Source organism: Salvelinus fontinalis, chromosome 21 (assembly GCF_029448725.1).
Source record: "Salvelinus fontinalis isolate EN_2023a chromosome 21, ASM2944872v1, whole genome shotgun sequence".
Taxonomy (NCBI): Eukaryota; Metazoa; Chordata; class Actinopteri; order Salmoniformes; family Salmonidae; genus Salvelinus; species Salvelinus fontinalis.
The window spans coordinates 51,437,468-51,464,111 of record NC_074685.1 but is presented as its reverse complement, the minus strand read 5'-3'; the positions used below and the strand labels follow the sequence as shown (position 1 = coordinate 51,464,111).

At 43.3% G+C, this 26,644-nt stretch overlaps 1 protein-coding gene across 12 annotated transcripts in view; it reads left to right on the top strand.

Annotated features, from left to right (window-relative positions):
• The first annotated feature begins 1,925 nt into the window (after positions 1–1,925).
• The window catches only part of LOC129819093 (mitogen-activated protein kinase 10-like), an 85,420-nt gene continuing 60,701 nt past the window's right edge, over positions 1,926–26,644 (top strand). For 8 of the 12 annotated variants that reach the window (XR_008754014.1, XR_008754012.1, XR_008754013.1 and 5 more), the window contains exons 1-2: positions 1,927–2,195; positions 23,666–23,737. Coding sequence is in view for 6 of the 12 variants with exons in the window: in XM_055875652.1 (XP_055731627.1) it covers positions 2,193–2,195; positions 23,666–23,737 (75 nt within the window). In the remaining 6 variants the exon portion in view is untranslated. Of the gene's footprint in view, positions 2,196–23,665; positions 23,765–26,644 lie in introns of those variants that run through there. The other 4 variants (XM_055875645.1, XM_055875647.1, XM_055875646.1 and 1 more) reach the window with 4 other exon arrangements.

Here is a 26,644-nt window from a genome sequence, read left to right as displayed (position 1 = left end):
AGTACACCATTCATGTGTGGGGTTATTTCTCAGCCAAGGGAGTGGGCTAACTCACAATTTTGCCTAAGAACACAGCCATGAATAAAGAATGGTACCAACACATCCTCCGAGAGCAACTTCTCCCAACCATCCAGGAACAGTTTGGTGACGAACAATGCCTTTTCCAGCATGATGGAGCACTTTGCCATAAGGCAAAAGTGATAACTAAGTGGCTCGGGGAACAAAATATCGATTCTTGGGGTCCATGGCCAGGAAATTCCCCAGACCTTAATCCCATTGAGAACTTCTGGTCAATCCTCAAGAGGCGGGTGGACAAACAAAAACCCACAAATTCTGACAAACTCCAAGCATTGATTATGCAAGAATGGGCGGCCATCAGTCAGGATGTTACCCAGAAGTTAATTGACAGCATGCCAGGGCGGATTGCAGAGGTCTTGAAAATGAAGGGTCAACACTGAAAATATTGACTCTTTGCATCAACTTCATGTAATTGTCAATAAAAGCCTTTGACACTTATGAAATGCTTGTGATTATACTTCAGTATTCCATAGTAACATCTGACAAAAATATCTAAAGACACTGAAGCAGCAAACTTTGTGGAAATGAATATATGTGTCATGATGATTTTTTTAATGGCAGGCAATGCTCTGCTGATAGCCAGGTGTAGCAGTGGTAAGGTGTTGGGACTGCTGTTGGGACTCTGCTAGAGGGACAGCTTTATGTAGGCCCTAACAGTTTGTAGGCACTGTTTGTCACCGTTATAGTGCAAATAATACTTTATCAGTTTGGGTTTCTTGCAGTGTCCAAATTATTTTGAACTATGTTCCAGCCCCTAGATAATCCGCTCAAGGAAAATTTGGCCCATGGCTGAATTGGGGACCCCAGTTTTATTGTGTGTTGCCCATATACTTATATGTCTCTCAGAAGTATCTATATTATCAACAAAAGCCATTTTAGCATAGCAGTTAAAAATAGCAACGATAAGCACTAACACATCAACTCGTTTTTTTGGAACTCTGATCCTATTCAGTCAGGAAGTAATTTAGCATCAAGGACTTCCTTCCTCAGTTTGGGCCCGGCCACCTGTTTCTAGCTCACTATTTGCCCTCTAGTGGTTTAAAAAAATAATTGCAAGCAGGATGTGATAGTGGAGATGGTGTGTATTTTGCTCAGTGAGGCATACTTCCTTCTTGCATTTGGGTGGAATACCTTTCAGGGACATGTGAATTGTACAGACACAAAGAGGTCATAGGGACTAATTACTATCAGATTTGCAAATGTGTGCTTGTTCAAGGGATCTCAGTGAGATGTGTCTGGTCAATGTTCATTTGGAGGGAAGACAGTAGGCTACATCACCATTGAATATCTCGTGTGCCAGTGTAGGGTGTTGTCTTTTGGATGGGACGTTTAATGGGTGTCCTGACTCTCTGTAGTCACTAAAGATCCCATGGCACTTATTGTAAAAGTAGGGGTCTTAACTCCAGTGTCCTGGCTAAATTCCCAAACTGGCCCTCATACCATCATTGCCACCTAATCATCCTCAGTTTCCAATTGGCTCATTCCTCTCCCCTGTAACTATTCCCCAGGTTGTTGCTGTAAATGAGAATTCAATTTATTCCTTTGAAATAATTATTATGTTTGTGCAATGCATCCTTTAATGTTTATAAACTCAAAAGGGAAATCTGTGTGTGTGTGTGGAATAAATGAGTGAGGCCTATGATATGGCGAGAGGGTGGAATCTTAAGCGCGCCTGCCCGCCTCCCCGCATATCTTGTGCGCACTGGCAGGACGTCGCAGGATCGGAGAGAGGGACGCTCGAGCTTCTCTCCTTCATGCACACCCCTCCCATCCATGCCCAGCTATGCTTTGGGTATGACGTCACATGTGCTCCCTTAGGTTGCCATAGCAACCTCATTCTTTTTTCTGTCCCTCCTCCTTTCTGGTACGTCCACAATGGTACAGCCAGCATCTTGCAGCATAATGGTTGCAAGACGGTAAACAGGGAGTGATTCAGCATTGCAATCGTAATTTCTAGGCTATACCGCTATTTTTTTCTTCCATCGCTGCATTTTTTCTAGTTATCTCCATGTTCACTTTTATTTTTCTCTGCGTGCTAAGTCGCTAAATGTCTCTCGTCGGAATGTTTTGAACAGAACTGTCAACGGCCTAGGATTGTCGTCAGCTGGCACGGAATGGTAGGTTTGCTCGGTGTGGTGGAACAGTGATGTTGATGCAGCGGGAACCTGCTGAAGGATGGGGTGATGATTATTGATCTGCTCTAAGGTTAATGACGTCGACTAATAGCGTTTCTTTCAGTCTTAGAACGCGACAGTGACAATAACAAACCTATTTTGATTTGACTTGTTCAGTGTTTGTAATAAATATGTGGTCAGTGATGGAATTAATAAGGCGTTGATTTGATATGTTATTGATGCAGGACACAAATGTTGTTGTCCACGAGGATGTTTTTTTCTACCCTCGATTGATGGTCCTGCCTATACATGCACTGGCATTTCATAACATCCCTTTCATTATCACTAGGCTGATGTGTTATTATGTAGCCCTATCAGCAATTGAGAATATAATATCAACAATGTTGCAATATAAATATGGCAATACATCAATGAATGGTATATTATTTAGCGTTTATAAGGCATCACGATAGGACTTAAGGCTAGATCTGGGCCTGGCTACTTTTAACTTACATTTGATCAATTTAAACGGTAGACCATTCAGCCAGGACTTTATAGATAGGCCTATGCACCCACTCCCAGATGTCAGCTGCACCTTGTGTGGGCTATGGACGCAATCACCTACAGAATGACTTTGCATCAATGCATCTCAGTTATAAAAGTGCACATTTACAAACTCGTGGTTAGTCCAGAAAGATCATGCATGAATGGACCACCTGACATATTATTGCACAATGCATGATGAGATGTGTAAAGGCAGTGCCATATGATATAGGAAATTTGGAGTGTGAAAAACTAGGCTATTTGGGTGAGGAGCAGTAGGCATCATAATGCAGCAAAGAGATTGAATACATTATTGATACAGTAACAGGTGCTTGAAATTTGAACACGGCAAAACACACTGATTGTTTTGGAGTTGTCAATATATGCATGGGAGCTTCTTGCTGAGTTGTGTTATGCTATGTGAATGAGACATTCATCAGTTTTAAGGTGGTCAATATACTGTATAGCCATTAAGTTGTTGTGGTGATCTTCGTACAACGAGAAAAGAAGGTCTCATTTAGAATATGTCAAAATAGTGGCCTTCAACCATTATAGTTTTACAGTACCAGTCAAAAGTTTGGATACCTACTCATTCAAGGGTTTTTATTTATCTTTACTATGTTCTACATTGTAGAATAATAGTGTAGACATCAAAACTATGAAATAACACATATGGAATCATGTTGAAACCAAAAACGTGTTAAACAAATTCTTTGGATTCTTCGAAATAGTCACCCGTTGCCTTGAAGACAGTTTTGCTCTCAACCAGCTTCACCTGGAATGCTTTTTCAACAGTATTGAAGGAGTTCCCACATATGCTGAGCACTTGTTGGCTGCTTTTCCTTTACTCTGCGGTCTAACTCATCCCAAACCATGTCAATTGGGTTGAGGTCGGGTGATTGTGGAGGCCAGGTCATCTGATGCAGCACTCTATCACTCTCCTTGGTCAAATAGCCCTTACACAGCTGGGAGGTATGTTGGGTCATTGTCCTGTTGAAAAACAAATGATAGTCCCAATAAACACAAACCAGATGGGATGGCATATTGCTGCAGAAGGCTGTGGTAGCCATGCTGGTTAAGTGTGCCTTGAATTCTAAATAAATCACTGACAGTGTCACCAGCAAAGCACCCTTACACTATCACACCTCCTCCTCCATGCTTCACAGTGGGAACCACACATGCAGAGATCATCCGTTCACCTACTCTGCGTCTCACAAAGACACAGCGGTTGTAACCAAAAATCTCTCATTTGGACTCAGACCAAAGGACAGATTTCCACGGGTTGAATGTCCATTGCTTATGTTTCTTGGCCCAAGCAAGTCTCTTATTGGTGTCCTTTAGTAGTGGTTTCATTGCAGCAATTCTACTATGAAGGCCTGATTCATGCAGTCTCCTCTGAACAGTTGATGTTGAGATGTGTCTGTTACTGAATTTATTTGTGCTGCAATCTGAGGTGCAGCTAACTCTCATGAACTTATCCTCCATAGCAGTATGGACTTGGCCCAAATAGAGCTATCTTCTGTATAACACCCCTACCTTATCACAACACAACTGATTGGCTGAAATGTATTAAGAAGGAAAGAAATTCAACAAATTAACATTTAACAAGGCACACCTGTTATTCAAATAATTGAAATGCATTCCAGGTGACTACCTCATGTAGCTGGTTGAGAGATTGCCAAGAGTGTGCAAAGCTGTCATCAAGGCAAAGGGTGGCTACTTTGAAGAATCTCAAATATATTTAACACTTTTTTTGGTTACTACATGATTCCATGTGTTTTTTCGTAGTTTGAACGTCTTCACTATTAATTTTCAATGTAGAAAATAGTAGAAATAAAGAAAAATCCTTGAATGAGTAGGTGTGTCCAAACTTTTGACTGGTACTGTATATGTCATCTATGCCGATGGCAACATGATGACATATTACTAAAACTATGTCTGAAGTAGATGCTGTGCAATGCCAAGAGGCGGCATTATGGCCCAAAATGTGTGTTTCTTTACAGCCTATTGCATATGATACTGGTGAATACTGTATAGCTGTTGATCATGGTAAAACGGGAAGATGTGCAATCCAAGAGTAAGCACTAGCCAAAAGGTTGTTACTGAACAGCCCATTGCATGCATACAAGGCTTAAGAGAGAAGGTTTGAAAGACTGTAACCTTGTGGGCTAAATTATTGAACACTATGAATGGGAAGAAGTGCTGCAGGGAGCAACTTAACAATTAATCAATTAATTTATTTGTGTGCTGGTTAGAATGTGCTGCTATCCTCCTAAGAGATAGACTAGACCCAGGTAGGGCTGCGTGCCATATGACACCTTATTCTCTATTTAGTGCACTTTATACGGCAAGTAGATTCAACCTCTTCATCATCAATAGGCTTTTGGTAATTGTTTACAAAGTCTAATTGGAGAGACAATTAGATTAAATATAAATAATACAGTATTTGATTACTTTGTTACGATTCAACTTGTTTGATTTGAAGCATAGGCTATACAAAATCCTCATGTTTATTCTGCTGTTTCAAGTAATGTAATGTGGGCTTAGGTAAAACATATACAATTCATCAACATTGATTTTGAGGTATGCTCCACTTCCCCCCATGGAGTGGTCTCAATGGCAATTTTCAAGCCATTGATAGATAGATTCAATTGAGCATTAAGTGTGGCCATCTTGGTGTAGCCTGCTTTGCTTTTCATTTGTGTCTCTTGGCGTATGATGTAATCCGATGTTATGGAACAAACATCAGTGTGTATTGAAGAAGAGATAATGATGATGATACTGTAGTAGGAAAGTCTGATCTGGTCACTAATTAAATGTTGCAATAAGAACAGACATTTTTTGAATAATGTGTTTTTGTAAATTTGACACCTCAAGAGTTAGAGACAGGTGGCAAATTGGCCTTTGATAAATTGTTGTAAATGTGTTTCGAAACATAATCATAAAAGTAAAAGGTTAGAAACAAGGAGTCAATGTCTTAACTGCATCCTAAAGTCATTTGTATTTGTATTTGTATTTTACTCTTCCTGGGGTCCAAACATTAAAGCACTTACATTACATATAAAACAAAAGATTAAACATTACACCACTACATATCTACAATAAACATTTTTTAATACCGCCATAAAACAATATCACAATGTATGCGTATAGCATGTGTTTGTACAAGACATGCCACCAGAGGTCTCTTCACAGTCCCCATTGTTCCAAAAGGTGTATTTTTAGCTGTTAAAAAAAATGATTCTACTGCTTGCCTCAGTTACTTGATGTGGAATAGAGTTCCATGTAGTTATGGCTCTATGTAGTACTGTGCACCTCCCATAGTCTGTTCTGGACTTGGAGACTGTGAGAGACCTCTGGTGGCATGTCTTGTGGTGTATGCATGAGTGTCTAAGCTGTGTGCAAGTATTTTAAACAGACAGCTTAGTACATTCACCTGTTACAACAACAAGTAGTGATGAAGTCAGTCTCTCTTCCACTTTGAGCCATGAGAGATTGACATGCATGTCATTAATGTTAGCTCTCCGTGTACTTTTAAGGGCCAGCCGTGCTACCCTGTTCTGAGCCAATTGCAATTTTCCTAAGTCCCTCTTTGTGGCACCTGACCACACTACTGAACAGTAGTCTAGGTGTGACAAAACTAGGGCCTGTAGGACCTGCCTTGTTGATAGTGTTGTTAAGAAGGCAGAGAAGCGCTTTATTATGGACACTTCTCCCCATCTTAGCTACTGTTGTATCAATATGTTTTGACCACCTCAATGTCAATTTCCACATTATTATTTACGAGATGTATTTGAGGTTTAGTGAATGATTTGTACCAAATACAATGCTTTTAGTTTTTGAAATATTTAGGAATAAGTTATTCTTTGCTACCCATTCCGAAACTAACAGCAGCTCTATGTTAAGTGTTGCAGTCATTTCAGTTGCTGTAGTAGCTGATGTGTATAGTGTTGAGTCATCCGCATACATAGACACACTGGCTTTACTCAAAGATTTAAAAATGTAAGGGGCCTAAACAAATACTCTGGGGAATTCCTGATTCTACCTCGATTATGTTTGAGGCTTCCATTAAAGAACACCCTCTGTGTTCTGTTAGACAAGTAACTCTTTATCCACATTATAGCAGGGGGTGTAAAGCCATAACACATACGTTTTTCCAGCAGCAGACTATGATCGATAATGACTATTGGATACCTATTGGATACCTCGCCCATCATTTAATTTACATTTCAGCCATTTAGCAGACACTCTTAATTCCGAGTGATTTACAAAAGCAATTATGGTTAAGGGCCTTGCCCAAGTGCACTTCGACAGATTTGTCACGTAGTCGGCTCGGGGATTCGAACCAGCTACATTTCAGTTATTGGCCCAATGCTCTAAACACATTTTTCAAAGCATCGCTTCATCTATTATTCATTATAATCCGGGTAGTTCGTTCCAATTCCAAAGCCGTGGTATATGAGACAATATACCACAACTATGACGCAAAACTACTTGTTTACTGTTTTAATATCATTGGTAACATGTTGTGGCCAATATATCACACCCCTCAGTTCTTATTTCTTAATTATTATTCTCCTACAGTTTGTAGGTGCCAATGTAGGCTTCTGTCCACTGTGCCACCATATGATGGATGATGCTATTTGTCCTTCATTATGGCAATGTTAGTAGCGACTAGGTGCTCATTACAGCCAGGAATATAATTATGTATCTGGGTAGTAGTGGCGTAGTGAAGCCTGAGGCAGGAAGTGATAATTCCCAAACTAAATACGTCTGGCCTCGCAGACTGGCATCCTCCACTGGGCTCCAGTGAGTTAGATCGCATCATCAGAGATAATACTATTCACTGTCACCTCTCTGTGGAAGCAGAGATGGAGGGCAAACTCTTTAGCGAAGGATGCTGCTGGGCGTTTTCAAACATGCACAGAGGAAGAGAGATAGACTTTTACCCCTCCTGCTATATGTTTCCTGCTATACGTTCTGTCTGTTCTACAAATCAATTGTGGTCAAAATGATTTATTTTTGGACAGTTTTGCATTGATCATCAATACTGAGGTATAATATCACACGTCAGGAGGGTAGTAACTTAGCAATACCTCTAGTAATCAAAACTTAGAGCATCAAGTAACACACTCTAAGCATAATATATGGGAAGGAAATCAGAAATCCACGCACTTCAGTGACATGTTTTCCTTATGCAATAGGCCAGCCTGACATCCATACAGAGCTGTTGTTCGGCAGGATGCCATCCCATCCCAGCCCTCTCAGTGAATCTAGTAGCCTGTAGCTCCAGTTGCAGCGAGCTCCCTGGTCTGAATACCTAGCTTGCATAACGCTGACTCCTGTCAGATGTGGTTGAGGTTTAGAGTTTGTGCCCAGGCTGTCACTCTGTACTTTCATGTGCTATTATTGTGGTTATGAGATCTAAGTTATCTGTTCTGCAGGCTGCGTTATCGCCACTGAAGTTCTTTTTCATGTTTATTCAATTTGCAGGATTTAGAGTTGTTCTAAAATCTGTGTAATAACAGTAACATTACTGTTATTTAATCATTTTGAAATAGCTCTGTAATTGCAAAGAAATAGAGTGGAGCGACAACATGTGCCATACAAGTTTTTCCTCACCAAAATAACACAATAGTTTGTCATTTACCATAGCGCCCCTTGCGTTATCACAGGTGACAGTTTCACTCATCACTGCATCCTGTATCAAAAGGTTGGCTGGTCCTCACTTCACTATTCCGTTTTTGTTTACAAAGCTCTACTTTACAAGCTTCCACCTTAGCTTCCAGCTTCCAAGCTTCCAGCTTACACCTTCATTGTTGAAGTTTATAAACATGAGTTACCAAACCCATTCACAGGGTTGATTAACTGTTGAGGTTCCTCGTGTTACAGAGTGGAACAGGGAAATCCAAGAGCAGACTCAGACGAGGAGACTAGGATGACGTAACAAAGGTATTTATTGAAACACAGGGGGAAGATGGAGTGCAGGCCCAGGGGAAGCTCAGACAGGTTGCAGGAAACCAGGTGCGGAGGGTGTCTTTTGCAGATTCTGCCATTATGAAGTTGCCGGTAATAGTCATGTAATTTACAATAACGTCTTCGTATCTCAAAGTCATTGTTATGTGGTTAATCAACATTCTATCCAAAATCGAAATGAAAATGTATAAAACAACATTTTTACACTCAATTGCCATTTCCAACTATATAAAAATAGACTACATATAAAGCCAACAAATAAAATCATTGCATCCGGCAGATAGAAAATATCCTGATAAAAAAATATCCTATGGATCACATTGGCTACACATGCCTGTCTGCAATGAACTTGAAACATTGTATCAACTATCAACAGGTCCAGCCAGAAGCTCTTGCTAGCAAACTTGCAACATTGTATGAAATATTCTGGGCCCTCAGAGTTTCCAGTGTACTCGGGACAGACACAGATGTAGGTTATTTTGGCAAAGGATAAGAGTTCATCAGGTAGACTTATTTTATGACGATTCCGCTGGATCAGAGCATTATATTTTTCCCTTTCACGCTGAGTGGTTATCGAAAGGGAGAGTTTTGGAAAGATTTTTCAAATACATTGAGGAACTATTGCCATTCTTAATGGATGTTAAAGACTGAATTTGCTTGCTGTTTGAGGTGAAGAAAACATTACTTTGAGAAGCTCCACAGCTCATTAGTGGTGGTGCGATAAGCCAATCATAAATACTATCAGATCCCCAAATGGGCGCATTTATATGCCTACATTTGCGCACAGGCCAGGTAGTCTATAGGCCTACTTCTATGCGTAATCAGGCGCATGTCTTTATTCAACATTGACAGTAGCACTCCAAACGAAAGACAGTGACTAAATTGACAAAACTCGTAAATGAAATAAAATGAAGCAAATCTTGTGTAGCATTGGTTGTGCGCTCTGTAAACAACGTTTCCACTCTGACAATGGGAACGGAAAAGACTGGAATAATAATAGATTTGAATTCGGAAGTTTAAATACACTTAGCCTGGAGTCATTAAAACTCATTTTTCAACCACTCCACAAATTTCTTGTTCACAAACTATAGTTTTGGCAAGTCGGTTAGGACATCTACTTTGTGCATGACACAAGTAATTTTCCCAACAATTGTTTACAGACAGATGATTTCACTTATAGTTCACTGTATGACAATTCCGGTGGGTCAGAAGTTTACATACACTAAGTTGAATGTGCCTTTAAACAGCTTGGAAAATTCCAGAAAATTATGTCATGGCTTTAGAACCTTCTGATAGGCTAATTTACATAATTTGAGTCAATTGGAGGTGTACCTGTGGATATATTCCAAGGCCTACCTTCAAACTCAGTGCCTCTTTGCCTGCTGTAAGGACTGGGTGTCGGAGTGCGAAGTCAAGCGCAGGAAACAGCAGGTGCAATAACAAATGTTCTTTTAATGAACACTGAGAAACTAGGCCACCCTTCTATACACTGGGTGTTCTCATAAAACAACGCCAGACACAGGGGGGAACGAAAACAGTCCAGTAACAACGTAGATCGAAACAAACACCACTCTTACCAACTAACAATCCCGCACAAAGAAACGGGCGGGCCGGCTGACTGATAAGCCCAACTAATTACAAACCTAATACAAAACAGGTGTAACCAATAAACACATAAGGAGGGGGAGAAAAGGATCAGTGGCAGCTAATAGGCCGGTGACGACGACCGCCGAGCGCCACCCGAACGGGAAGGAGAGCCTGCCTCGGTCGGAGTTGTGACAGTACCCCTTCTCTCTGACGCGCGGCTCCCGCAGCGCGCCGACACCGGCCTCGAGGTCGACCCGGAGGACGAGGTGCAGGGCGATCCGGATGGAGGCGATGGAAATCCCTCAGCATAGACAGATTCAAAATGTCCCCCACCGGTACCCAGCACCTCTCCTCCGGACCGTACCCCTCCCAGTCCACGAGGTACTGCAGGCCCCTCACCCAGCGTCTCGAGTCCAGAATGGCCCATATTGTGTACGCCGGGGACCCCTCGATGTCCAGAGGGGGAGGAGGGACCTCCAGCACCTCACCGTCCTGCAGGGGACCAACTACCACCTCTGGAGGAGAGACACATGAAACGATTGGTTAATACGATAATAGGAAGGGAGTTGTAATCGATAACACACCTCGTTTATTCTCCTCAGGACTTTGAAGGGCCCTACACACTGCGGACCCAGCTTCCGGCAGGGCAAGCGGAGGGGCAGGTTTCGGGTCGAGAGCCAAACCCTGTCACCCGGTACAAACACGGGGGCCTCACTGCGGTGGCGGTCAGCACTCCTCTTCTGCCGTCCACTAGCTTGTTGGAGGGATTCCTGGACGGCCCTCCATGTCTCCTTGGAGCGCTGCACCCATTCCTCCACCGCAGGAGCCTCGGTCTGGCTCGGATGCCATGGTGCCAGGACCGGCTGGTACCCCAATACACACTGAAAGGGGAACATGTTAGTAGAGGAGTGGCGTAGTGAGTTCTGGGCCATTTCGGCCCAGGGGATGTATCTCACCCACTCCCTTGGCCGGTCCTGGCAATACGACCGCAGAAACCTACCCACCTCCTGGTTCACTCTCTCCACCTGCCCATTACTCTCGGGGTGATAACCGGAGGACAGGCTGACCGAGACCCACAAACGCTCCATGAACGCCCTCCATACTCGGGATGTGAATTGGGGGCCCCGATCAGAAACGATGTCCTCCGGCACCCCGTAGTGCCGGGAGACGTGGGTGAATAATGCCTCCGCAGTCTGTAGGGATACCGGGCAACGGGAGGAGACGGCAGGACTTAGAGAACCGATCCACAATCACCAGTACCGTAGTGTTCCCCTGAGACGGGGGAACACTACGGACAGATGCGACCAAGGCCGTTGTGGAACGGGGAGGGGTTGTAACTTCCCTCTAGGAAGGTGCCTAGGAGCCTTACTCTGGGCGCATACCGAACAGGAGGAAACATAAACCCTAACGTCCCTAGCCAAGGTAGGCCACCAATACCTCCCCCGAAGGCTCCCCACTGTCCTCGTTACCCCAGGGTGACCCGAGGAGGGTAGAACGTGAGCCCACCGAATCAATTTGTCCCGAACACCAAGCGGCACGTACTTCCGACACACCGGACACTGAGGTAGGAGCGGGTTCCTCCCGTAACGCCCGCTCGATGTCCGAGTCCACCTCCCACACCACTGGTGCTATCAGCCTTGAGGCGGGAAGGATGGGAGTAGGTTCGGTGGACCGATCGTCCGTGTCGTAAAAACGGGACAGTGCATCCGCCTTTACGTTCTGGTAGCCCGGTTTATACGTTAACGTGAACTGTAATCGGGTAAAGAACATGGCCCACCTTGCCTGACTTGGGTTCAGTCTCCTAGCTGCCCGAATATACTCCAGAGTCTGGTGGTCGGTCCTGATGAGAAAAGGGTGCTTAGCCCCCTCAAGCCAGTGTCTCCACACCTTCAGAGCACTGACCAATGCTAACAACTCCCGGTCCCCCACATCATAGTTACGCTCCGCTGGGCTGAGCTTCTTCGAGAAGAAAGCACAGGGGTGGAGTTTTGGTGGCGTACCAGAGCACTGTGATAGCACGGCTCCTACCCCAGCCTCGGACGCGTCCACCTCCACTCTGAATGCTAGAGAGGGGTCCGGATGCGCCAACACGGGCGCATCCGTGAACAGCGCCTTCAACCTGTTGAAAGCTCCGTCCGCTTTTGCTGACCACTGCAACCGCACCGGACCCCCTTCAGCAGTGAGGTAATGGGAGCTGCTACCTGGCCAAAACCCCGGATAAACCTCCGGTAGTAGTTGGCAAAACCCAAAAACCGCTGCACCTCTTTTACCGTGGTCTGAGTCGGCCAATTACGCACGGCCTTAATGCGGTCACCCTCCACCACCACCCTCGAGGTGGAAATGCGATAACCCAGAAAAGAGACTGCTCGTTTGGAGAACACACACTTCTCAGCCTTGACATATAGGTCATGCTCCAGCAGTCTACCAAGCACCTTGCGTACCAGAGACACATGCGCGGCGTGAGTGGCTGAGTAGATCAGAATGTCATTGATATAAACAACCACTCCCTGCCCGTGCAGGTCCCTGAGAATGTCGTCTACAAAGGATTGGAAAATGGCTGGAGCATTCTTTAACCCATACGGCATGACGCAGTACTCATAATGGCCCGATGTGGTACTAAATGCGGTTTTCCACTCGTCTCCTTTCCGAATACGCACCAGACTATACGCGCTCCTGAGATCCAATTTTGTGAAGAACTGCGCTCCGTGAAATGATTCCATTGCCGTAGCAATGAGAGGTAGTGGGTAACTAAACCCCACGGTGATGGCATTTAGACCTCTATAATCAATACACGGACGCAAACCTCCCTCCTTTTTCTTCACAAAAAAGAAACTCGAGGAGACGGGTGAGATGGAGGACCGAATGTACCCCTGTCCCAGAGACTCAGTGACATATGTCTCCATAGCCACCGTCTCCTCTTGGGACAATGGGTACACGTGACTCTTGGGAAGCGCAGCATTTACCTGGAGATCTATCGCACAATCCCTTCCCGGTCGATGAGGTGGTAATTTAGTCGCTTTCGTTTTACTGAAAGCGATTGCCAAATCGGCATACTCGGGGGGAATGCACACCGTGGAACCCTGGTCTGGACTTTCCACCGACGTGGCACCGATGGAAACTCCCAAACACATTCCAGAACACTCCTTTGACCACCCCTGGAGAACCCCCTGTCTCCACGAAATTTTAGGATTGTGCCGGGCCAGCCAGGGAATCCCTAGCACCACTGGAAACGCAGGCGAATCAATAATATAAAGACTGATACGCTCCTTATGATTCCCCTGCGTCACCATGTCCAGGGGAACCGTGGTCTCCCTGACCACCCCTGACCCTAATGGCCGGCTATCTAGGGAGTGCACGGGAAAGGGAGAATCTATCGGCACAAGTGGAACCCCTAACCTAAGAGCGAGTCCGCGATCCATAAAGTTCCCAGCTGTGCCTGAATTGACTAGCGCCCTATGCTGGGAAGAGGGAAAAAATGTAAGGAAAAAAATTAAGACAAACGTGTGACCAACAGGGGGTTCTGGGTGAGTTTGGTGCGGACTCACCTGGGGTGATCGAGAAGCGTTCCGCCTGCCATCTCGACTCCCAGACGGACCCCCCCAGCACCGATCGGCCGTGTGTCCTCTCCGACCACAGCTGGTGCAGGGAGAGCTTCCTCCTCCGGTACCCCTCGACACGGCCCCTCCCAACTCCATTGGAATAGGAGCGGAGGTGCTGGGTGGTGGAACGTACAGGACCCTCTCAGAACGCCCGCGGGCAGCCAGCAGATTGTCCAGTCGGATGGACATGTCAATCAGCTCATCCAGGGAAAGAGCGGTGTCCCGACATGCTAGCTCCCTGCGGACGTCCTCCCGGAGACTACACCGGTAGTGGTCAATAAGGGCCCTGTCGTTCCACCCAGATCCTGCAGCCAGGGTCCGGAACTCCAGCGCGTAATCCTGGGCGCTCCTCTTCTCCTGCCTCTGGTGGAACAGTCGTTCTCCCGCCGCTCGGCCCTCTGGAGGGTGGTCAAACATTCCAGACTGCGTTCGCCCACTCCAGGGCGAGAGACTGAGACTGGGGCTCAAATACTCAACACTAGTGAGACTCATGTCGCCTATGGTAGGCCTACAGTATATCGAAAAATATGATGTAACTCTCAGCCAATAATTACATATAGAGGCTTGGAGGATATTTCTGTAATTCAGTGATATTTATTCCCATAGTAATTTGTTATGGATACGTAACTAAATAACTTCTTATGGCTGCAAGGGGCAGCACTGAGTAACCTGGAAAGAGGTGGCCATTTCAAACGGCCTCCTACTCAATTCTTGCTCGTACAATATGAATATTATCATTTCTATTGGATAGAAAACACTCTCTAGTTTCTTAAACCGTTTGAATTATTTCTCTAAGTGAACCAGAACTCTTTCTGCAGCCCATTTCCTATCCGGAAGTGAGATTTCCAAATGCGAGGTCTTTTTTCAAGAGCTTGTCTATAAAAGGGCATGTCACTTGGGACCATAGAAACACATCATACGCCTTCCCCTGGGTGTCATGCGGAAGTGAGAGCAGAAAGGACTTGAATATCTCGTTCTGGGATTGAATACAGCCGCTTGGAGTGAGAGGTCCGCCATAATTTGTTTTTTCGATGGCGCGAAGTTGGACCTTGAATTGCCTCCTGGAAAACCGTCGTTATAGGTGAATATAATCTCCGGCTTCGATTTTACTTGATACATGTCACAATATCATCCTAAAGTATGTTTTTTCAATATAGTTTAATTATATTATTGAAATTTATTCGGGACTTTAGACGTGATGCGTTGGAAGAATTTTTTCAAGAAGGAGAGGTTAGCGCCGCACGGCCAGTGTGCTTGCTAATTCAAGAGGGAAATAGTTCGTTCTGGATCCAAACAAAGACCGTTCTGGACAATGGACCCCTTTACAACATTCTGATGGAAGATCAACAAAGATAAGGACCCAATTTGGGATGCTATTTCATATATCTGTCGAGCTGTGCTATCGCTACCGATTACTTGGAATCAATGCTGTTGTGTGTTAGCCATTGCAGTAAGCTAATATAACGATATATTGTGTTTTCGCTGTAAAACACTTAGAAAATCGGAAATATTGTCTGTATTCACAAGATCTTTGTCTTTCATTTTGCTATACACCATATATTTTTCTGAAATGTTTTATGATGAGTAATTAGGTAGTTGACGTTGGTGTCTGTATTTACTCTGGCTACTCCCGTGCTATTTCTGACTGTAGCTATGATGGTAGCATCAATGTAAAACTGATTTATAGCTCAAATATGCACATTTTTCGAACAAAAAAAAGATTTATTGTGTAACATGTTATAGGACTGTCATCTGAGGAAGTTGTTTCTAGGTTTGTTTGGTTGGATCTTGGTTAGTTAGGTTGGCTTTGTGCATGCTACCTGTGCTGTGAAAAATGTCTGTCCTCTTTTGTATTTGGTGGTGAACTAACATAAATATACGTGGTGTTTTTGCTGTAAAACATTTAAAAAATCGGACACGTTGGCTGGATTAACAAGATGTTTATCTTTCAAATGCTGTATTGGACTTAATGTGTGAAAGTTAAATATAAAAAAAAAATAGATTTTGAATTTCGCGCCCTGCAATTGAGCTGGATGTTGTCATAAGTGTACCGATGTCGGGACAGCCCGCCTAACAGGATAAACATGGTCATTTTGAGAGTATTTTTATCATTATTGTATTGACGAAGCATAAAGCTGCCATTATTAGTTACATTGTTTTAGTTTGAACGTGCAGACTGGCACTAAGAACAGAACAGCAGGAACGTTTCCCTAGTCAGCGCCATTATTAGTGCAATGCCCCTTAAAGTGTTGCCAGTGTGGCGGGGTGGGGGTCCATCCCCCCTCCCTCTTCCTCCTCCTCCCTTCCCCATGGGCTAGGTCGGTCTTCTGTGGATGGCTCTGTGGCCCATCCCGTTTTCCCTGCCCTCGTGCCTTGAACCTCGCACGCTTTCAATGGATACAGCTGTTGAACTGTGGCACGCAAAGGCAATCCCATTGTGCGCCACTCGGGAGCCACAATATATATATATTGATATGACCAATATATATTGTGCTGCTAATAACAGGCTTAATGATATATCTGTGAGAATATCCAATGGGCTTTTATATAATTCTAAATTCATTAATAATAATAACAATCGCTTTGTTTAAAAATAATATTTTGGGGATTACTTAGTTTTCAAATAACGTAAATGAGCGAGAAAAAGACCATTCTTGAACATGGGGTTGTTACTAATTTGTAAATAAAGGCAGTTTGTTTTTAGAATGATTTATTTCTGTTTTTAGAGGGAGATAAGCATACAATCATCTCATTGGTCACCCATTTGAGGGCAGCACAGGTATTGAACCAGCTTCTGTAGCAACACAGCTTATTGAACCAGCTGTACAGTGTCTTAGACTGTTGTGCCATTCAGGTGCTGTATTGTTTACATTTATTTTAGCTTTATTTAAGTAGGCAAGTCAGTTAAGAACATATTCTTATTTTCAATAACAGCCTGGGAACAGTGGGTTAACTGCCTTGTTCAGGGGCAGAATGACAGATTTTTACCTTGTCAGCTCGGGGATTCGATCTTGCAACGTTTCGGTTACTATTCCAACGCTCTAACCACTAGGCTACCTGCCACCCCACATAACGTGACCGGTCGGGAGTGGCCTACAGTACAAAATAATAATAATAATAATAAATAAGAGCAAAATAATCCTAACAAATAAAATAATAAAAACCTTAGTGCAACAACAGTTTTAGTAAATAATACTGAAGTCGTGCAGGATTATCAGTTTCTATTTAGGTTTATGTCGCCCAGTTCATTGTCAGTTAGAGACACAGTAGGACCCACAAACATAATCAATGCTCTAACTCCCCCTTGGGCAATGAAGTGGTGATGCAGGGTACCTTACTAAACCACAAATTACCTCGAAGTCCCGCAGCATAATCGCAAAACTTTTAGTGAAGCAACCACTGTAGTGCACTACTTTTGACCAGGGCCCATAGTGCACTATGTAGGGAATAGGATGCTATTTGAGAAGTAGCCATCTCTGCCCAGCCCCTACCCATGATAAGCAGCAGCATAGGGAGAGGGATTATGTGTGTGTATAGTCTCTGCCCAGTCCTCTCCCCATGATAAGCAGTAGCATTACATCTGTAACGGGAGCAATCTTATTAAAGGGTCAAACAGCAAGGCAGTGGCCATCAAAGGATTTAATAGACAGCATTAATCTGGCCTGAAAGCCACAGTGAAACTGATCCTGATGTGCACCACCACCTTCATGATATAATATAATATAATACAACGTCTTTATGTGGAACAATGGGCTTGAAATAACTTGAGACATTTTTGCTGTACCTTCTGTCCTCTTGGAGTAGAGGACAGGTTTAATTGCTCAGTGGAATTCAAGTATGCTTTATTGTCCTCATGTGAAGACATTCACAAATGTATGTCACCATTTCTCAAGCTACAGGTTCTACATTATAAGTAGCACATTAAACCAGAATGTTTAGCAGTAAAAATATAATATTATTGCAAGTGATTTATTTATGTTCAAAGACTGTGCAGAAATCTGTGCAGGGAAGTGCTTGCTCACTGAAGGGATAGATGTTCAAAGTCGGTTGCTCGGGACCCTGGCATCCAGCTTGATTAAGTTTCAGGTTGATTTTAAGGATGTGCTAAATAGACTCACTATCCATGTTCATGTTGCAGCCCTCGGGAAAATGCAGCATCAGCAAGTTTCCATTTCCATCCTACACCGCCATCGTTCACACTGACAGAGAGAGGGATATAGAGGAAGAGAGAGAGAGAGAGAGGAGGGAGAGAGAGCTGGAAGAAAGAGAGAGAGAGAGAGAGTGAAGTGTGTGGGTCTGTGAATAACACAAAAGCTATTCAAGCTGTGTTTTTGCTATTGCTACCTCTTCAAATTCAAATGACCTCTTCAAGGCCTTGAATTGTGTCATGCATTTCTTTTTTATATGTAGGATAATTGGTGGAGAACATGGAGAACATGTACATGACCTGTAGACAATGACACTGAAACAAATAATTGGTTGAAGAAAGACTCCATTGTATCTCTTCAATGTATAGCCAAGAATCCTGAAACAAAAGAGAATATGTTGGATTGAGTAGCGCATTCCGTTGGTCAACAATACTTTGACATAAGGCAACAAAGTTGACTGTTGTGCAAGCCAGTTGCTAAAACAATGTAACTTGTTAACCATCTTTCTACCGTGAATAAAGCTGCCCATTTTAAATGTACATGCTCTAGCAATATGAAATATATTAATTAGAACAATGATCAAAGTATTGGTAGAGTATAATCATGTCAGTTAACCTACCTTGTGTGGTTGTCTGAAGACTCGCTCTGTCTCCTTGTTTAAGTGCTGGTGTGTATTACGCACTAGGCAAATTAGACTACGAGAATATACAAAGTGAATTACGTCATGAATGTGCATTGTGTGACTTAAAGAATACGTTATTTCACAAGTTATTGAAGTGTGTGTGTATGTAAAACTGTTGTTTATGATGTTATATGTCCATGGGAAATTACGCATTTATTTTGGGGCTATCATGATGGAACATTCCTAGCCGAAGGGAGTTCCTGGAAAGAGTACTTAGGTGCTCAGTTGGCTTTTGCCTGGGGGGAGAGCAGGCAACAGGTTGGCTAGAGTAGAGTTAAACCAGAGTTTTGTTATAGAAAATAGAGCTGTTGCCGGAATAGTATATACTGAGAATATCTTTGATTTATTCAAGTCTTTGTCAACTTCCTGTTGGTTATTTTCCATTCAAAGTTTTTTGGCCAATTAGTCCTGTTAATATTTGTAAATATGATTTAACATGATATAACATGATTTGACGTAATTTCTTCTGTGGCCAATGACCTTGAGTCTTCTTGGATGGGGACTTCTAATGTAAATCTATAGCAGTACAAACCGTAGATTTTGCGTTGACGTAGTGGCCCTATGAGTGACAGAACACTGAGCCAATCACAGCGCAACTAGATAACAACATTGCTGTGGTGGTGGGGCTCCACAAAGCTTGCTGTTAGCTACTTTTATCCAATGTAAAAAAAAACATTTCAAATTGTGCTACATAAGACCGAATCCAGGTGGTGAGTCACAATTGTTCAGCAGTCTTATGGCTTGGGGGTAGAAGCTGTTAAGGAGCCTTTTGGACCTAGAATTGGCGCTCCGGTACCGTTTGCCGTGTGGTAGCAGAGAGAACAGCCTATGACTTGGGTGACTGGTCCTTTCTCTGACACCGCCTAGTAATGAAGTCCTGGATGGCAGGAAGATTGGCCGCAATGATGTACTGGGCCGTACGCACTACCATCTTTAGCATCTTACGGTCGGATGCCAAGCAGTTGCCATACCAGGTGGTGATGCAACTGGTCAGGATGCTCTTGGTGGTGCAGCTGTATAATTTTTTTACCTTTCTAGCGCAGGCGTTCCGCCCCCGACAACACTCCGCTGAAAAGGCAGCGCGGGAAATTCAAAAATATATTTTTTAAATATGTAACTTTCACACATTAACAAGTCCAATACAGCAAATGAAAGATAAACATCTTGTTAATCTACCCATCATGCCCGATTTCAAAAAGGCTTTACAGCGAAAGCACAACATATGATTATGTTAGTTCAGTGCCAAGTCAAAAACACAGCCATTTTTCCAGCCAAAGATAGGAGTCACAAAAAGCAGAAATATAGATTAAAATTAATCACAAACCTTTGATCTTCATCAGATGACACTCATAGGACATCATGTTACACAATACATGTATGTTTTGTTCGATAATGTGCATATTTATATCCAAAAATCTCAGTTTACATTGACGCGTTACGTGCAGTAATGTTTTAATTCCAAAACATCCGGTGTTTTTGCAGATTGCCACAGAAATCCCAGAAATACTCATAATAAACATTGATAAAAGATACAAGTGTTATTCACAGAATTAAAGATAGACTTCTCCTTAAGGATCTTTTCAGTCTCCTGAGGAGGAATAGGCGTTGTCGTGCCCTCTTCACGACTGTCTTAGTGTGTTTGTACCATGATAGTCTGTTGGTGATGTGGACACCTCTCTACTACAGCCCCATTGATGTGAATGTGGGCGTGATCAGCCCTCCTTTTCCTATAGTCCATGATCAGCTCCTTTGTCTTGCTCACGTTGAGGAAGAGGTTGTTGTCCTGGCACCACACTGCCAGGTCTCTGATCTCCTCCCTATAGGCTGTCTCATCGTTGTCGGTGATCAGGCTTACCACCGTTGTGTCGTCAGCAAACTTAATGATGGTGTTGGAGTCGTGCTTGGCCACGCTGTTGTAGGTGAACAGGGAGTACAGGATGGGGACCGAGCACTCACCACTGAGGCGCCCCTGTGTTGAGGATCAGCGTGGCAGATGTGTTGTTGCCTACCCTTACCACCTGGGGGCGGCCCGTCAGGATGTCATTACCACCTGGGGCCAGCCCGTCAGGATGGTCCAGTTGCAGAGGGAGGTGTTTAGTCCCAGGGTCCTTAGCTTAGTGATGATGTTTGTGGGCACTGTGGTGTTGAACGCTGAGCTGTAGTCAATAAACAGCATTCTCACATAGGTGTTCCTTTTGTCCAGGTGGGAAAGGACAGTGTGTAGTGCAAGACTGCGCCATCTGTAGATCTGTTGGAGTGGTATGCGAATTGGAGAGGGGGTCTAGGGTTTCCGGGATGATGGTGTTGATGTGAGCCATGACCTGCCTTTGAAAGCACTTATTTTAGGCAGGTTTCCTTCGCGTTCTTGAGCACAGGGACTATGGTTGTCTGCTTAAAACATGTAGGTATTACAGACTCGGTCAGGGAGAGATTGAAAATGTCAGTGAAGACACTTGCCAGTTGGTCCGCGCATGCTCGGAGTACATGTCCTGGTAATCCGTCTGGCCTTGTGAATGTTGACCTGTTTAAAGGTCTTGCTCACATCAGCTACATCGACATCGGATACGGAGAGCGTGATCACAGTTGTCCGGAACAGCTGGTGCTCTCATGCATGTTTCAGTTTTGCTGCAAGTCCTGCCACATCCGACAATCGTCATAGCTGGTGTAGTAGGATTCAATCTTAGTCCTGTTTGACGCTTTGCCTGTTTGATGGTTCATCTGAGGGCACAGCGGGATTTCTTATAAGCGTCCAGATTAGTGTCCCAGTCCTTGAAAGCGGCAGCTCTAGCCTTTATCTCAGTGCGGATGTTGCCTGCTATTCAAGGCTTCTGATTGGGATATGTACGGATATGTACGGTCACTGTGGGGACGGTGTTTGAGGTGGTATAGTCCTAAATGCCATTGGATGAATCCCGGAACATATTCCAGTCTGTGTAAGCAAAACAGTCCTGTAGCATAGCATCTGTGTCATCTGACCACTTCCCTATTGAGAGAGTCACTGGTACTTCCTGCTTTAGTTTTTGTTTGTAAGCAGGAATCAGGAGGATATAATTATATGTCTTTGTGCATGGAGTTAAGCTGGTCTAAAGTGTTTTTTCTCTGGTTGCACATGTGATATGCTGGTAGAAATGAGGTAAAACGGATTTAAGTTTGTCTGCATTAAAGTCCAGATCCATTAGGAGCTTCTGGATGAGCATTTTCTTGTTTGCTTATGGCCTTATACAGCTCGTTTAGTGTGGTCTTAGTGCCAATATCGGTTTGTGGTGGTAAATAGACAGTTACGAGAAATATAGGAAAAAACTCTCTTGGTAGGTAGTGTGGGCTACAGCTTATCATGAGGTACTCTAACCTCAGAGATATAACCGGTATATATAGCGTAGGGTCCTACTGGGGAGAATAGGATGGCCAGAGATATTCAGGCCAAATAAAGGATCACTACTTTAGTAATATGCTGCCCAATGCTCAACCACTATACTATGTAAGGGATATAGACATTCTGTAAATTACCTTGGAAATAATAGACGACGCAGTGCTGAGTCCCTTCAGGGAGTTCATTTTTCCAAGCTAATGTACAGAATGGAGGCGTTTATCCCGCGTATACCACAGTTATCAAAGAAAACAGCTAACTACATAATGGGTGGACTGGCGGCCATTGCGAGAGTATCCATAAGAGCAAAGCAGGAAGTAAAAGCAGGAAGTAAAAGCAAGTGTACTTATCAATATGTGCTGTAATTTGTTGATTCAACTCACCTTACTAAAAATACATTCCGTTGCATGAGCCACATCAGTGAACAATTTGAATGAACATTCTACATTACCAGGGAAATTATTGCATCATAATACCAGGCAGCCATTGTGAGTGTACACATTAGTCAAATTGCCAGGGTTTCAGCCCGTTGTACTCATTCTTTTTATATGTCTGCTTCTGCTGCAATTTACTTTCATTTTTTATGTGTGCTTCTTTGCAGTGTTGCAGGACTTGAGACCGGTCTCAGTCCTGAATCCAGTCTCAACACCACATATTGAGTCCCTAGGTTTTGTCTCAGTGTCAGATTTTTTTTTTTACTCGGTCTCGGACAAGGAGGACTCGTAATTTCTTGCCGAGACCAGCAGAGTGAAAAACTCATAATTATCAGCCCCTAAAAACCGCTTCGCCAAGCCATATGTCCACACTCCTTTCATGACACATGAATATCTTGTTGCCTATTGAAACCTGGGCGTCCTGTTTTACTCGTAAACATTACTGTCCTTTACTTTTGTTGAAAAATATCCCAAAATGTTGTCGTGCTCATCAGAATTTCCTTGATTCGCTGTTAAGGAAGAGTGGGGGACATTGTTTGAAAGCTGCACGCTCACTATTAGTAAGAGGAGACTGGAGGAAGTTGTAACATAATTTGTCTTTTTATCTTTACTGTACATAAATATAAATGCAACATACTACATGATTCCATATGTGTTATTTCATAGTTCTGATGTCTTCACTATTATTCTACAATGTAGAAAATAGTGAAAATAAAGAAAAACCCTTGAGTGAGTGGGTGTGTCCAAACTTTTGACTGGTACTGTATGTCTAAAAGACACATCTGGATTCAGATATAGGATATGGTGCATATCCACAAAACTCCAATTATGCATTGAAAATGGTCTGTATTCTCTAGAATATAAAAAACGTGTCATGTAAAGATATCCCTTTTCACCCAGTGTCTTGACAACTACTATAGTCATTGTCATCCCAAACAACCATACAAGTTGGCTACCGTACACACAGATCAGGCTACACTGCCAGAGTCTAGAAAGACCCCCACTCTCCTCTACCTTCCACAGGTTGTTGCTGTAGAGAATGTGTTCTCAGGCAACCTAACTGGTAAAACAAGGATTAATAAATGAATGAACCTCTAATCTCTAACCTCTCCTCTCTCCTCTGTTTGTGTATTGCAGGTATTTATGAGCAGGCATTTCTTCTATTACTGCGGTGAACCAGTCCTAGATGTGAAAATAGCCTTTTGTCAGGTGTGTGTTCCTTACAGGTAAAATAAGGTACAGTATTCATTCACTTCCATTTCCTCATCATTAGTGTTATGTCTGTTTCATAGAGCTGGAAAGAGGGTCAGCACTATTGAAGGACTAGGTCTGCCTTAAAATAGTGGTGGTGAAAGCCTTCTACGGGGCCACCCATGTTATAACAGGCTTTGTGGCAAGAGTACCATCTATCCAAATCAATGGTGTGTTTGTGTCTCATATGATGACCCAACAGGTACTGTAGCCTTGTCCTATACTGTATGTGCTGTAGCTAACTACTTTTTGTTAGCGTTAGTATTAATAAATCAGCGATTCCCAAACCAGGGGTAACGACCCCATGTTGGGCCACCTATTGTGAAAATGGGGTCCCGGGAGAATTTCCAAAATCCTGAAGAAAAAATATACATACAAAAAAAGATATATATTATAATATCGTCTTTGTATCTAAAAATCATTCTAATGTGGTTAGCCTTAAAAATGTAAATGAGAATTATTCAAATCTTAAAGAGAAATTCAATCAGAGAGCGCCCTTAGATCATGGGAAAAGGCCACACATGGCTAGGCCCGCTATGCTATGAAACCACACACTATTGCAGAGACTTTGACATTACCGGCCGCCAGGGGCGGACTGAAATAATAATTCAGGCCGGGAATTTGACTTAATCCCAGGCCATCCTGTTCACGCAAACCACCAGACCGCTAATTTTGTAGGCTAACCCTATTTGTTGATGTAACGGGTATTAAACTAGTTATACATTTGGCCACTATGTTCATCTGGGAAGAAAGTTATGCACATTACAAAATACAAACATTTGGTACTGACCAACAAGTAGCCTATCTGAACACTGAGTTTTCAAGGTATGCTATGGCTATGGGTGCACCCTCAAAAACTCACTAGGAATATACCAATCATAGCACATACAAATGTACAAGGCTAGACACACAAAACTATTGGCCTACATTTTTTAAAAAAGAGAAGGAGATATACAGAGTTAGCTCAAATGTTCAAATGATTATCTTTATATTCAAGGATATCAAAAGTATCAAAAAACGTCACACACACACACACATTCACTGAACTTGAACATAAGCTACAACAATGTAAGTAAGTATAATACAAAAGTTGAAAAAGCACTCCTCTACAAAACAATGTAGATTACAATGTTCACTCACTGGTGTCCATAAAGCAAACAGCACAAAAATAAACACATCTATACACTGAGTCAATGAAATTGAACATAGGCTACATAACTGCAAGTATAATATGAAAGTCCAAAAAACATGCCTCTGTACAAAAGCTTTAACTCAACAGCAAATTTTCTTTCACCCCATGTCAGCCTGTTAAGGAAGTCATAGCATAGCTACTTCAGAGTAACTAGTAAGTAATTACCACTAGTAAACCAGTAGGCGGCGAAGTAACTCACTGCTCTCTGCCATCTTGTCAATGTCATCTTTGTCAAGTCCCATAAGAACATCCTTCTCTGTTGCCAACAAAAGGAACGCTTCAAGGTTCTCTTGAGTGAGGGAGGTTCTTAGGCAGTTCTTCATGAATTTCAGGGTTGGCTACATAACTGCGGTCCTCTCACTAGCCACCTGAGTGATGGATAGGGTGAGGAGGAACTTGTAGCCCAAACCAATGATGTGATACGCATCCGTGAGCAGATTGTACTGAGACAGGAGAAGATAGCAGCATATCGGGCAGTTTTTACATGTTGAACAACTTCTGCTCACCAACTCCACACTTTCATCAGGATCCTCAAAGCCTTCTGCTGATTCATCACTGGTGGTGGCGGCACTGGTGTTGTACTCCTCCAATGCTGACTGTTTCAGTCTTTCCCACTGTTGTGCAAGGCTGATCAGTTCAGCTTGCAATGCCTCAACAGTCCAGTAAGCATTTGCTGAGCTCCTTCATGGCTGTCTCACAGCACTGTATTTGCTGCATAAAGGCGGTGAATACTTTCAACAACAGTGTCCAGTACCACATGTGGATCTTGATTTTGTAATAAATGTCTGCATTAGCAATGGGCTCGTCTCCTGCCAACTCACCTGATTTTCTCTTCTTTTTCTTGTTCTCTTCTCTGGGAGAGCAGTCTGAGCTTTGGCATCACAGTCCTGCTACTCCTCCAGAATGCCATTGGCCCACTCAACAACGTTGTCTGCTGCCTTCTTCACACCCTCAAAGTCTTGGGCACACTTTCTCAGGTTATCCTCTGTTACCAAGTGCTGTGCTGTTACGATATCCATGCCACTTGTTTGCAAGTATTTAGAGAGAGGGGACGTCTGCTCAAATATCCAGCTGTAAGTATGGTTTCATACTTTAGGAGAGCATCATTGTACCCTTGGGCCTTGCTTCGGAAGGCAGGTTTTATGGTCACATCCTTTTCAATTCTTTCCATAGTGATGACCACATCTGTGTAAAGTGCACGGTCAGACTTTGCAAAGCTTCCAAATACTTTCCTCAAGGCCTTGTCTTTGGCTCACCAGTGTGTTTCACCAATTACGTCAAGCCGTCTGTGTCTCCTGTCCTCACTGGTTTCCTCCCATAGCTTCATGCGCTTGTCGGAATCTCGAACAAACACTGCAATGTCATTCAGTAGTGAGAAAAGGGATTCACTTGCCACAACAACCCCAGTGGTGTCAGTTAGCACAAGGTTGAGGACATGTGAGTGACACCATATGTGTACTTGGTTAGGAGACTACTGTGAGCAATGCAGAGAAGCCCCTGTGTTGTCCCTGCATATTATCTGCTTTGTCTGTTGCATTACCAACACAGTTTGATATCTATGTCCATCTTCTCAAGGGTCTGTTTCACAAGGTCCACTAAGTACTGTTCAGTCGATGACTCACAGTCAATGACCGCAATCAGTCTCTCGTGGACAACATGAGTGACATATCGCA